At 43.9% G+C, this 14187-nt stretch overlaps 1 protein-coding gene across 2 annotated transcripts in view; it reads left to right on the forward strand.

The window, feature by feature from the left end:
* Positions 1 to 317: 317 nt before the first annotated feature.
* LOC145850225 (annexin A6) overlaps positions 318 to 14187 on the forward strand; it is a gene marked incomplete at its 3' end in the record, with an annotated part of 18279 nt that continues 4409 nt past the window's right edge. The window contains 7 exon segments of one of the 2 annotated variants that reach the window (XM_082972738.1): positions 318 to 660; positions 2235 to 2279; positions 6434 to 6518; positions 7351 to 7445; positions 8185 to 8298; positions 8634 to 8724; positions 13770 to 13849. In XM_082972738.1, the coding sequence (XP_082828864.1) occupies positions 2271 to 2279; positions 6434 to 6518; positions 7351 to 7445; positions 8185 to 8298; positions 8634 to 8724; positions 13770 to 13849 (474 nt within the window). 2 annotated transcript variants of the gene reach the window in all.

The following is a 14187-nucleotide window of genomic DNA, read 5'->3' on the forward strand; positions in this document are numbered from 1 at the left end:
AGAACAAATTCTTATTTACAATGACGGCCTACCCCGGGCCAAACCCTCCGCTAACCCAGACGACGCTGGGCCAATTGTGCGCCTCCCTATGGGACTCCCAATCACGGCCGGTTGTGATACAGCCCGGGATCAAACCAGGGTCTGTACTGACGCCTCTAGCACTGCCTAAGACCGCTGCGCCACTGGAGGGCCCATATGCCTCCCGCCTGTTCTAGTTTAACAATTGACCAATATAAGTATAAAGAGGGGTTCCCATAGAGACAAGAATGCCCACATCCAGGAACGCCCCGATTTGCAGACTGCAATTCTACCGTTTTCTGAATTGACAAGACCAAAAAAAGACGTCTAAAGACGGTCTGTGCTTAGTGTGTATATGGGGCGTACAGAAAAACCACACAGCACGAGTGAATAGGTTGTTTACATATTTATTAATTTATCATAACACCGTTTTTATCTAGCGTGGACGGGCTCCCTGTTAGAAAGAGGGAACTCTTTTGACGCACCGCTGGTGAGCACCGCAGTTATTACGTGAGCTCGAGGACAGGGAATAAGACAGCTGTCCGTTTCAACACCCGGCTAAACGCAACCGATAAAAACAGGATAGAGGAGGTTCAGGACTGCAGAGGGGTTGATTTGGATCAAATTAGTTCGGTAAAAGAGGTGAGTTTGGGTTTTGCTTTGTAGTGAATTTTCTATAGTGTCAAATGCTCAACAATATAGACTAAGATAATGTTGGCGCAAGTCATGTAAAGACAATAACGGAGCTATAACGGTTTGTTTAGGGTATTATTAGCCCAGCCCAAGTCTATGATATGAGAATAATAGACAGACAGACAGTTCCATTTTACAAACCAAGAATCTAAGTTGAAAGAAAAACAGAGAGAAATGGATTGAATAATGTTATAAATGTAAAGCAACTGATAGAGCATAGACATGAGTCATGTTTATCATTGATGTCCATTGTTTAAACAGTATAATTCTATGTGTTTTAAACAGAATTCAAACAAAAAAAAGTTATGCTTTATGAATAAAAAGTTGTATAATTTTGGGGTGGGAGACTGAGAGATGGGGTGTGGTCGTGGACATGTTCTGAGGATATAGGAGATGATTGGATCGAACCGTGCTTGATGGATATTTTAGGAGACTAAACACTACTGTGGGCTTATTTTAAACATATTCTCACTAATGGAGAAACTGGCTGAAATTCTACAATTGACTGCAATACTATGTGCTATGTAAGAGGACAGCTTGTCCTCACTGAGTGCTTCTCCTGTGATCTAAATGACTTACATCTCATTTGGAAGTCCGACAGGATTCCCTTTACTTATACACAAATTTATAAGCCAAACTGTTTTTCCATCTATTGTAGAATCCATCGTCATAGACCATGTGGGTTTTAGTTCTAAGTTGAGATGATACAAAACAGTTCAACAAGAATGTGAGAACAAGTTTGACCTTTGTAAAAGTAGATGTTTCTTTATTAAATGTCCCTTTCTCTTCCTCACCAGATGCTAAAGCCTATTGTACCACTCTGAATGGGAACACTGTAGCCTTACTGAACTGTAGGAGAGGAGCAGCCAACATGTTTCCTGTGGAAAACGTGGCTATGCTTTAACCACTAGGCCATAAGCCAACAACCCTACAAGTAATCCCAATTCAAAATGGCCTCCTTGGTCCCCCTCATGTCTTCTCCCAGCATAATCCTATAGGAATCTGTAGCAAGCCAACTAGTGACTTTTATTATGAAATAGTATTTTGACTTTCCAATGCAGTCTTCTCTGGTGCAGGTTCTGTGGATGGTGTTGTGCTGATAGAGCAGAATCCTGACCACCAATCAATGACATATCAAGTATATTTTCATTAGCCTATGGTCCAATAGCATCTCTTAGTTCATCCAGCCATACATGTTGTTCACAATCATATCATATTCACATTGACAATTAGGATCGATAATATGGCACAGCCAGAAGAGGACGGGCTACGCCTCAGAGCCGGGATCCTCCTCTTTCTAAGGAGATTTTCATGGCCACTGTGCTTCAACATTTGCATTGCTTGCTCTCTGGGGTTTTAGGCTGGGTTTCTGTATATCGGTTGTCTCAAGGACTTTGTGACAACTGTCGGTTGTATAAAGGGCTCTATAAATAAAATGTTTTGATTGATATTGATACCATCTTAAACAGCATGTCAACCAGTTTCTCTGTTCTCATTTCTGCTTCACATATCTTGTCTTGCAGGTCGATTGTTTCCTGCATATCCTTAAAAGTCCAAATATGGGAATGGTAAGTCAATATGGTAATCCTGTCTCTTTGCCATTCTCTCAGTGCTATGTGTAGCTACAGTATAGCTATAAGGATAAACATATCCTATTCCATAATGACTGTATGATAATGATGCAAGGACAAAGGAGGTGTCAGATGAGAATCATTCATTCACTAGCAGCAGTCATCAGCCCTGGCGCGTCTGTTTCTTGTAATGGCAGTAGGCTAGTATAATGTGTCACTCTTCCCTCTGGTAACCTGGACATGCTATTGGCAGACACACAGAGAGAACTCCAGAAGGCATATGACAGGACTACTTCTCTATCTTATACCTAGCCTCGGACTCCCAGGTTCCGCTCATGTAAGTCCAGTCAACAAGAGGAGATTTGGCCCTGCTAGACTATCTAGTATCAAAACCATGTCCAAGGATGGCCCTGCTAGACTATCTAGTATCAAAACCATGTCCAAGGATGGCCCTGCTAGACTATCTAGTATCAAAACCATGTCCAAGGATGGTCCTGCTAGACTATCTAGTATCAAAACCATGTCCAAGGATGACCCTGCTAGACTATCTAGTATCAAAACTATGTCCAAGGATGGCCCTGCTAGACTATCTAGTATCAAAACCATGTCCAAGGATGGCCCTGCTAGACTATCTAGTATCAAAACCATGTCCAAGGATGGTCCTGTTAGACTATCTAGTATCAAAACTATGTCCAAGGATGGCCCTGCTAGACTATCTAGTATCAAAACCATGTCCAAGGATGGCCCTGCTAGACTATCTAGTATCAAAACCATGTCCAAGGATGGTCCTGTTAGACTATCTAGTATCAAAACTATGTCCAAGGATGGCCCTGCTAGACTATCTAGTATCAAAACTATGTCCAAGGATGGCCCTGCTAGACTATCTAGTATCAAAACCATGTCCTTTTTGGTTCTGCTGGATCTGAGGGTTGGAGCATTGTATCAGCTACAGCAGAGTAGTGGGTTGGATTCATACCACTGTACATGACCTCTGCACTACACCACCCTAGCTGCATTACCTTGGCAAGACAACCACAAGTTGGCCATAGCACAGACAGACTGGTGCCAAGGATAGTGCAGTGTCTGGATGGAAGTAACGAGCAGCCAAGCAAGCACTGCTGTAAGTTTAAGCTTTATCAACAAAAACGAATAGCTCTGGTAAGTCACTCGTATCATCTGAAGATAATGCGATTATCTATGTTCTCCTACAGTTATTTGCTGCCTGAACAGTCTGTTTGCTGAAAGGACTGTTGCTATGGGCCCATTGTTTTGGTCCTGTTGCTATGTGGTTGGGACCTCCCAGCTGTCCTGGGGAGTGATGGTCTCTATGGTAGAGCTGTAGTAGGGCCACATCTTGAGCATGTGCAGTGGCCTCCTTGGCTGTCTGGCTGTCTGGATTTCTGGGTAGGAGACATTGGCTGTGTGCCTCAATGCAGCCGAATGAATCTCCACAGAAACTGCAGCTGAACGGATATGTTTCTCAGATACACGACAAGAAATACATGAACACTGGTATTTTCCACAATGCATGTTTGATTGAACTGCAGCCCTGGCGGCTGTATTGCGTTTTATTATTACTGTGTTGATTGGAGGTCAGCTTCTCTGAAGCCGTGTCAGACCCCTGCAGAGTGAGCAGGTCTGTGTGTGTGTAACCTGACTCCCTGTTCCTCCCTCCTACACACACTGCTGTTCTGGAGGGTGCAGCTGTAGGCAGGGGGACAGACTGGTGTCAGCTGTCTGTCTGCCTGTCAGCCCTCTGCTCAGGACTGCAGCCACAGCCCTTCCTGCAGCATGTACACCCACACAGCCACTTCCTGCCCCCTGTACACCCACACATTCCTTCCTGCTCCCTGTACACCCACACAGCCCTGCCTGCTCCCTGTACACCCACACAGCCCTTCCTGCTCCCTGTACACCCACACATCCCCTTCCTGCAGCATGTACACCCACACATTCCTTCCTGCCCCCTGTACACCCACACATTCCTTCCTGATCCCTGTACACCCACACATTCCTTCCTGCCCCCTGTACACCCACACATTCCTTTCTGCTCCCTGTACACCCACACAGCCCTTCCTGCTCTCTGTACACCCACACAGCCCTTCCTGCTCCCTGTACACCCACACAGCCCTTCCTGCTCCCTGTACACCAACACATTCCTTCCTGCCCTCTGTACACCCACACAGCCCTTCCTGCTCCCTGTACACCAACACAGCCCTTCCTGCTCCCTGTACACCCACACAGCCCTTCCTGCAGCATGTACACCCACACAGCCACTTCCTGCCCCCTGTACACCCACACATTCCTTCCTGCTCCCTGTACACCCACACATTCCTTCCTGCTCCCTGTACACCCACACAGCCCTTCCTGCTCCCTGTACACCCACACAGCCCTTCCTGCTCCCTGTACACCCACACAGCCCTGCCTGCTCCCTGTACACCCACACATTCCTTCCTGCTCCCTGTACACCCACACATTCCTTCCTGCCCTCTGTACACCAACACATTCCTTCCTGCTCCCTGTACACCCACACAGCCCTTCCTGCTCCCTGTACACCCACACAGCCCTTCCTGCTCCCTGTACACCCACACAGCCCTTCCTGCTCCCTGTACACCCACACAGCCCTTCCTGCTCCCTGTACACCAACACAGCCCTTCCTGCTCCCTGTACACCCACACAGCCCTTCCTGCAGCATGTACACCCACACAGCCCTTCCTGCTCCCTGTACACCCACACAGCCCTTCCTGCTCCCTGTACACCCACACATTCCTTCCTGCCCTCTGTACACCCACACATTCCTTCCTGCTCCCTGTACACCCACACAGCCCTTCCTGCTCCCTGTACACCCACACAGCCCTTCCTGCTCCCTGTACACCCACACAGCCCTTCCTGCTCCCTGTACACCCACACAGCCCTTCCTGCTCCCTGTACACCCACACATTCCTTCCTGCTCCTGCTCCCTGTACACCCACACAGCCCTTCCTGCTCCCTGTACACCCACACAGCCCTTCCTGCTCCCTGTACACCCACACAGCCCTTCCTGCTCCCTGTACACCCACACAGCCCTTCCTGCTCCCTGTACACCCACACAGCCCTTCCTGCTCCCTGTACACCCACACATTCCTTCCTGCTCCCTGTACACCCACACAGCCCTTCCTGCAGCATGTACACCCACACAGCCCTTCCTGCTCCCTGTACACCCACACAGCCCTTCCTGCTCCCTGTACACCCACACATTCCTTCCTGCCCTCTGTACACCCACACATTCCTTCCTGCTCCCTGTACACCCACACAGCCCTTCCTGCTCCCTGTACACCCACACAGCCCTTCCTGCTCCCTGTACACCCACACAGCCCTTCCTGCTCCCTGTACACCCACACAGCCCTTCCTGCTCCCTGTACACCCACACAGCCCTTCCTGCTCCCTGTACACCCACACAGCCCTTCCTGCAGCATGTACACCCACACAGCCCTTCCTGCTCCCTGTACACCCACACATTCCTTCCTGCTCCTGCTCCCTGTACACCCACACAGCCCTTCCTGCTCCCTGTACACCCACACAGCCCTTCCTGCTCCCTGTACACCCACACAGCCCTTCCTGCTCCCTGTACACCCACACAGCCCTTCCTGCAGCATGTACACCCACACAGCCCTTCCTGCTCCCTGTACACCCACACAACCCCTCAAAGGCCTTAACATTCTCCTACACAGCCCCCCCCCCCCCCCACTCCCCTGTGACTTTAATTAACCCTGGGATAGGCCCACAGTAATTCCTGGCCCCTCGTTCATTCTTCTGTGCCCAACTAGTCATACCCATCATCCAGTTGGCTCAATCAACCCTTTTACCCCTCCTATGAAACTGATTGTTGTGAATAAGAATGTGTTCTTTAACAACTGACCCAACAAAGTTGATAAAACCCTGAGCCTCCTCTGAAACTGTGCCCCGGGCCATTGTTGTGAATGAGGTTGATAAAACCCTCCTCTGAAACTGTGCCCTGGGCCATTGTTGTGAATGAGGTTGATAAAACCCTCCTCTGAAACTGTGCCCCGAGCCATTGTTGTGAATGAGGTTGATGAAACCCTCCTCTGAAACTGTGCCCCGGGCCATTGTTGTGAATGAGGTTGATAAAAAGGTGGTGAATGTTTTTCCAGGGGTTCCGAGGCACAGTAACCGATGCTCCAGACTTTGATGCCAGTGCAGATGCCGAGACGCTCTACAATGCCATGAAAGGCATCGGTGAGTAACACTGTAGCTAGGCTTAGTGTCCACTGTAGAGCAGGGGTACACTAGCCTGGTAAAACCAAACAGAACACTGCACTGCACTTTGTTTCAGTTTACTTCAGTTCTGTCTGGTTTTATTAACCAGGCTAGAGATGCACAACTCCAACACCAGTATTAACAACTGCTTAGAACAGGGCTGTTTTAACCCTGTTCCTGAAGAGATACCCTCCTGTAGGTTTTAACTCCAACCCTGTTCCTGGAGAGCTACCCTCCTGTAGGTTTTAACTCCAACCCTGTTCCTGAAGAGATACCCTCCTGTAGGTTTTAACTCCAACCCTGTTCCTGGAGAGATACCCTCCTGTAGGTTTTTGCTCCAACCCTGTTCCTGGAGAGCTACCCTCCTGTAGGTTTTAACTCCAACCCTGTTCCTGGAGAGCTACCCTCCTGTAGGTTTTAACTCCAACCCTGTTCCAGGAAAGTTACCATCCTGTAGGTTTTCACTCCAACCCTGTTCCTGGAGAGATACCCTCCTGTAGGTTTTCACTCCAACCCTGTTCCTGGAGAGCCACCCTCCTGTAGGTTTACACTCCAACCCTGTTCCTGGAGAGCTTCCCTCCTGTAGGTTTTCACACTAACCCTAATATAGCACACCTGATTCTAATAATTAGCTGGTTAGTTACAACTGGGGTTGGAGCAATAATCTACAGGAGGGTAGCTCATAGAAACAGAATAGAGTCACCCAATGGTGTAGCTCTCCAGGAAAAGGGTTGGGCAGCCCTGGCTTAGAAAGTTCAAAGGTCAAATGTTGCTGATGATGTTACTGATGATTTTCCTCTGTTCTCTGCAGGCAGCGACAAGGAGGCCATCTTGGATTTGGTCACTGGCAGAAGCAATGCTCAGAGACAGGAGATTGTACAGGCGTACAAGTCTAGCTATGGGAAGGTACAGGAACATCACATCATAACATCCAACATCACATCTATCATCATGTTTCTGTACCTTTCCAGAGCTGGACCTGGATTGCATACAAATTACAGTTTGTGTTTTAAAAAATATATATATTTACATAAACATCACTATGTATCATTTGGTGTTGAATGCTTTGAGTATCCATTGTTACTGTGACCCACTCTATGATCTGTAGTTAATACCAGGTCAAAACTGGATCAGGTAAGTACCAGCTAAAACCAGTGTAAAATAAAGCTTTACCACAAATTACACAATTCAGTGTGCCCATTTGTTAGAAGGTACAATACATTCTTAGTTATATTCCAGATGTTAGCTAACATTTGTTTTGTGCTAACGTTAGCTAACAGTCTGAGACTGTAGTGTGCAGCGAACGTCAGTGTCTGTTTCGATTCTAAACTGCCACTACAAATAATAATGTAACCATGTAGGCTTTCTATTACATGTCGTAGGAATAGCAAAGTCATTTGAAGTTTGATTATTGTCCCTAAATTGCCACAGTTATACTTACAAAAATTAGCTGTTTGATGTTTTAACTGTAACATTTTTGGAATGTTTATTCAAAATCGTTCAACTGAAATTGTTACTAAGTAACAGGTTCACCTCAAACAGAACCGTTGTTGAACTCACTCAATATGATTTACTGAGCCTTCTGCACATTGTGTCACACACCATGACAGGATAACTTCATAACGGACATGTCTCTCTTCCCCAGAACCTGATAGATGACCTGAAGTATGAGCTGACGGGGAAGTTTGAACGCCTCATCGTCAGTCTGATGAGACCCCAGGCCTACCATGACGCCAAAGAGATCCACGATGCCATCAAAGTGAGATTCTGTAATAGAGAGCCATCATGCCATCAAAGTGAGATTCTGTAGCAGAGATCCACGATGCCATCAAAGTGAGATTCTGTAGCAGAGATCCATCATGCCATCAAAGTGAGATTCTGTAGCAGAGATCCATCATGCCATCAAAGTGAGATTCTGTAATAGAGATCCACGATGCCATCAAATTATTATATTTAGGAAGTAAAAAGTTAAGAAATAGGAAAATGATAAGAATTGAGAAAACCCACATCAGACACCACATACTAAATAACTGTTACACAGCCTAGTCAGTAACTTGTGCCATTCTGTATTTAATGTCATGCTTTATTTCTAAGGGGGCAGGAACAGATGAGAAGTGCCTGATTGAAGTCTTGGCCTCCAGGAACAATCAACAGATACACAACCTGGTGGAGGCATACAAGGATGGTAAGATATATTTCTTCCTCCCATTAGAATAGATGGTAAGATATATTTCTTCCTCCCATTAGAATAGATGGTAAGATATATTTCTTCCTCCCATTAGAATAGATGGTAAGATATATTTCTTCCTCCCATTAGAATAGATGGTAAGATATATTTCTTCCTCCCATTAGAATAGATGGTAAGATATATTTCTTCCTCCCATTAGAATAGATGGTAAGATATATTTCTTCCTCCCATTAGAATAGATGGTAAGATATATTTCTTCCTCCCATTAGAATAGATGGTAAGATATATTTCTTACCTCCCATTAGAATAGATGGTAAGATATATTTCCTACCTCCCATTAGATGGTAAGATATATTTCCTACCTCCCATTAGAATAGATGGTAAGATATATTTCTTACCTCCCATTAGATGGTAAGATATATTTCTTCCTCCCATTAGAATAGATGGTAAGATATATTTCTTCCTCCCATTAGAATAGATGGTAAGATATATTTCTTCCTCCCATTAGAATAGATGGTAAGATATATTTCTTCCTCCCATTAGAATAGATGGTAAGATATATTTCTTCCTCCCATTAGAATAGATGGTAAGATATATTTCTTCCTCCCATTAGAATAGATGGTAAGATATATTTCTTCCTCCCATTAGAATAGATGGTAAGATATATTTCTTACCTCCCATTAGAATAGATGGTAAGATATATTTCCTACCTCCCATTAGATGGTAAGATATATTTCCTACCTCCCATTAGAATAGATGGTAAGATATATTTCTTACCTCCCATTAGATGGTAAGATATATTTCTTCCTCCCATTAGAATAGATGGTAAGATATATTTCTTACCTCCCATTAGATGGTAAGATATATTTCCTACCTCCCATTAGAATAGATGGTAAGATATATTTCCTACCTCCCATTAGAATAGATGGTAAGATATATTTCTTACCTCCCATTAGATGGTAAGATATATTTCCTACCTCCCATTAGAATAGATGGTAAGATATATTTCTTCCTCCCATTAGAATAGATGGTAAGATATATTTCTTACCTCCCATTAGATGGTAAGATATATTTCCTACCCCCCATTAGATGGTAAGATATATTTCCTACCCCCCATTAGATGGTAAGATATATTTCCTACCTCCCATTAGATGGTAAGATATATTTCCTACCCCCCATTAGATGGTAAGATATATTTCCTACCTCCCATTAGATGGTAAGATATATTTCCTACCTCCCATTAGATGGTAAGATATATTTCCTACCTCCCATTAGATGGTAAGATATATTTCCTACCCCCCATTAGATGGTAAGATATATTTCCTACCTCCCATTAGATGGTAAGATATATTTCCTACCTCCCATTAGATGGTAAGATATACAGTTGAAGTTGGAAGTTAACATACTTTAGGTTGGAGTCATTAAACCTAGTTTTTTCAACCACTCCACAAATTTATTGTTAACAAACTATAGTTTTGGCAAGTCGGGTTAGGACATCTACGCTGTGCATGACACAAGTAATTTTTCCAACAATTATTTACAGACCGATTATTTCACTTATAATTCACTGTATCTCAATTCCAGTGGGTCAGAAGTTTACATACACTAAGTTGTCTGTGCCTTTAAACAGCTTGGAAAATTCCAGGAAATGATGTCATGGCTTTTAGAAGCTTCTGATAGGCTAATTGACATCATTTGAGTCAATTGGAGGTGTACCTGTGGATGTATTTCAAGGCCTACCTTCAAACTCAGTGCCTCCTTGCTTGACATCATGGGAAAATCAAAAGAAATCAGCCAAGACCTCATAAAAAAAATAGCAGACCTCCACAAGTCTGGTTCATCCTTGGGAGCAATTTCCAAACGCCTGACGGTACCATGTTCATCTGTGCAAACAGTAGTACCCAAGTATAAACACCATGGGACCACGCAGCCATCATACCGCTCAGGAAGGAGACGCGTTCTGTCTCCTAGAGATAAACGTATTTTGGTGCGAAAAGTGCAAATCAATCCCAGAACAACAGCAAAGGACCTTGTGAAGATACTGGAGGAAACAGGTACAAAAGTATCTATATCCACAGTATAACGAGTCCTATATCGACATAACCTGAAAGGCCGCTCAGCAAGGAAGAAGCCACTGCTCCAAAACCGCCATAAAAAAGCCAGACTACGGTTTGCAACTGCACATGGGGACAAAGATCGTACTTTTTGAAGAAATGTCCTCTGGTCTGATGTAACAAAAATAGAACTGTTTGGCCATAATGACCATCGTTATGTTTGGAGGAAAAAGGGGGAGGCTTGCAAGCCGAAGAACACCATCCCAACCGTGAAGCACGGGGTTGGCAGCATCATGTTGTGGGGTGCTTTGCTGCAGGAGGGACTGGTGCACTTCACAAAATAGAGGGCATCATGAGGATGGAAAATGATGTCCATATATTGAAGCAACATCTCAAGACATCATTCAGGAAGTTAAAGCTTGGTCGCAAACAGTTCTTCCAAATGGACAATGACCCCAAGCATACTTCCAAAGTTGTGGCAAAATGGCTTAAGGTCAACAAAGTCAAGGTATTGGAGTGGCCATCACAAAGCCCTGATCTCAATCCTATAGAAAATGTGTGGGCAGAACTGAAAAAGTGTGTGCGAGCAAGGAGGCTTACAAACCTGACTCAGTTACACCAGCTCTGTCAGGAGGAATGAGCCAAAATTCACCCAACTTATTGTGGGAAGCTTGTGGAAGGCTACCCAAAACGTTTGACCCAAGTTAAACAATTTAAAGGCAATGCTACCAAATACTAGTTGAGTGTATGTAAACTTCTGACCCACTGGGAATTTGATGAAAGAAATAAAAGCTGAAATAAATCATTCTCTCTTCTATTATTCTGACATTTCACATTCTTAATATAAAGTGTTGATCCTAACTAACCTAAGACAGGGAATTTTTACTAGGATTAAATGTCAGGAATTGTGAAAAACTGAGTTTAAATTTATTTGGCTAAAGTTTATGTAAACTTCCGACTTCAACTGTATTTCCTTCATCCCATTAGAAGCTGAATGTCCATCAAACAATCGATCTTGAACATCAGAACATGATCATAATGAGTTCAAAATACAGTTACAGTATGACATACTGTACACCATATAATAATACAACTTTTATAGCGCTTTCCATTACAATCTCAAAGCGCTTTAAGCAACAACAACAAAAAAAAGACATGCAATTTTGAAAAACACAAACAAATAGATAATGGCCGATCATGGCAGGCAAGGTAGTTCATTAATGGCTTGAGGCAGTCAGCACCAGGAGGAAGGCTAGAGTAGAGGCAGTTCAGAGATTAAACAGAGGGGGGGTCACATCCAGGGGGTGTCAGACTGGTCCAGAGCCGTTCATCAGGGCACCCTGGCCCAGAGCTTCTCAGTAGTAGTCTCTGAAGTCAAACTCCATGGGTAGAACTCGCCCACTACCGATGTGTAGCACCCACCTGGGTGAAGACACGACAGCCGCGAAAGCAACAGAAAATCCCACTGTACATCAGTCCAGAATTGTCTACCTTGAAGCTAACCACTGGAGAAAACTGCTCAAAACTTCAGCATCTTCTAACGAGCCTGCCATCTCCAAACAACACCCCCTTACTTTGTATCAAAACATAGCTAGCTAGCTAGTTTGATAGCAAGTTATCTAGCTGAGCTACTTGATGGGGTCGCAGGGTAGCCTAGTGGTTAGATTGTTGGACTAGTAACCGGAAATGTTGCATGATCGAATCCCCGAGCTGACAAGGTAAAAATCTGTCGTTCTGCCCCTGAACAAGGCAGTTAACCCACTGTTCCCCGGTAGGCCGTCATTGAAAATAAGAATTTGTTCTTTTTCTGACTTGCCTAGTTAAATAAAGGTAAAATGAAAAAATTACAGGGATGCATTAGTTAGTACGAAACTAACTTGATGACAGGGATGCCACAAACAAATTAGGTTAACACAAATGCTGATTTAAAAAAAAAATGCAATCAAAAGTACTTAAACGTTCACAGGAGCTCCTAGCCTAGGCTGCTATTCTGGCGTCATGGCAACGATGGAACCTCAAATATAGTACATCGCTATAGTATGAAATACACCTGTATTCTGCTGACACACCAAATACAACTATAGCAGGGTTTTGATTCAGTTGATCATGCTAAACTGAGGCAGAGACTGAGACAGAGATTGTCGAGTGTAGGTCTTTCGGTGCATGAGGTTGCCCGGTTTGCTAACTATACTGTCTGATAGAACTCAGTGCACTCAATTCGATGGGTTCAGAAATGTGGTGGGTACTCTCTTCGTTCGCAGGACTTTATCCTGCTAACTATTCCAAATGTCCGAACTGAATTTGGTAAAAAGGGCTTTTATGTACTCTGCGCCATCGGCTTGGAACGCCTGACAAAATACTTTTAAACTGGAAGAACTTGTCCCGATTGGTGTTTTTAAATCATTTATGAAGGAGTTTGAGGCTGATTCCCTGAACTGTCAATGTTTTTAATTTGCTGTTTTATGATTTTGTTATACTCTTGTGAATTCTATGTTTTTTTTTACTAGATTACCTGTAGTTTTTCATGTTGTCTGTCTGTAATTGTGTAATGACTTGGTGCTGCCTATCTTGGTCAGGACGCTCTTGAAAAAGAGATTTCAAATCTCAACAAGCCCTTCCTGGTTAAATAAAGGTTCAATAAATAAATAAAATAAACTACAGTATGAAATACACCTGTATTCAACTGACACACCAAATACAACTACAATATGACATACAGCAAATACAGATGTAGCATTTTAATTTTATCACTATTTTGTTGCTGAACATTTTCCTGCACAGCAGGAAATGCAAACTTGTATTGTGAAGTTTGTAATTTCCACTTGAATTCACATTTCCTGTTGCTTCAGTATTATTTTCCTGCTGTGAGAAACTGGTCAAATTAAGATTAGACACCTGTACAGCTACTGTATGACATATAACAAACACAGCATATTCCAGTGAAATCCTAGTTGTATTACTAACTGCCTGTGTTGTTACTTTCTTCAGCTTATGGCTCAGACATCGAGGAGGATGTTACAGGAGACACCTCTGGACACTTTAAGAAGATGCTGGTTGTTTTACTCCAGGTTAGTTAATGCTATGCCAGTAGCCATAGTGGATCTAATATGATTTTATTATTTGAAAGGCTGTCCATAGCTTGTTTTTCTAGGTTGAGTTTTTTTTTCTCGTAAGTAGATATAACCAATCTGTTAACTAACTTGTTGTTGTCCTAACCAAAGCATTTCTGTAGCTGTTTAGTCAGACTGTGTGTGTGTGTGTGTGTGTGTGTGTGTGTGTGTGTGTGTGTGTGTGTGTGTGTGTATGTGTGTGTGTGAGCGTGTGCGTGCGTGCGTGTGTGTGCGTGTGTGTGTGTGAGCATGTGCGTGCGTGCGTGTGCGTGTGTGCGTGTGTGCGTGTGTGCGTG

Source organism: Salmo salar, unplaced genomic scaffold, assembly GCF_965601325.2.
Source record: "Salmo salar unplaced genomic scaffold, fSalSal1 ptg001156l, whole genome shotgun sequence".
In the NCBI taxonomy this organism is placed as follows: domain Eukaryota; kingdom Metazoa; phylum Chordata; class Actinopteri; order Salmoniformes; family Salmonidae; genus Salmo; species Salmo salar.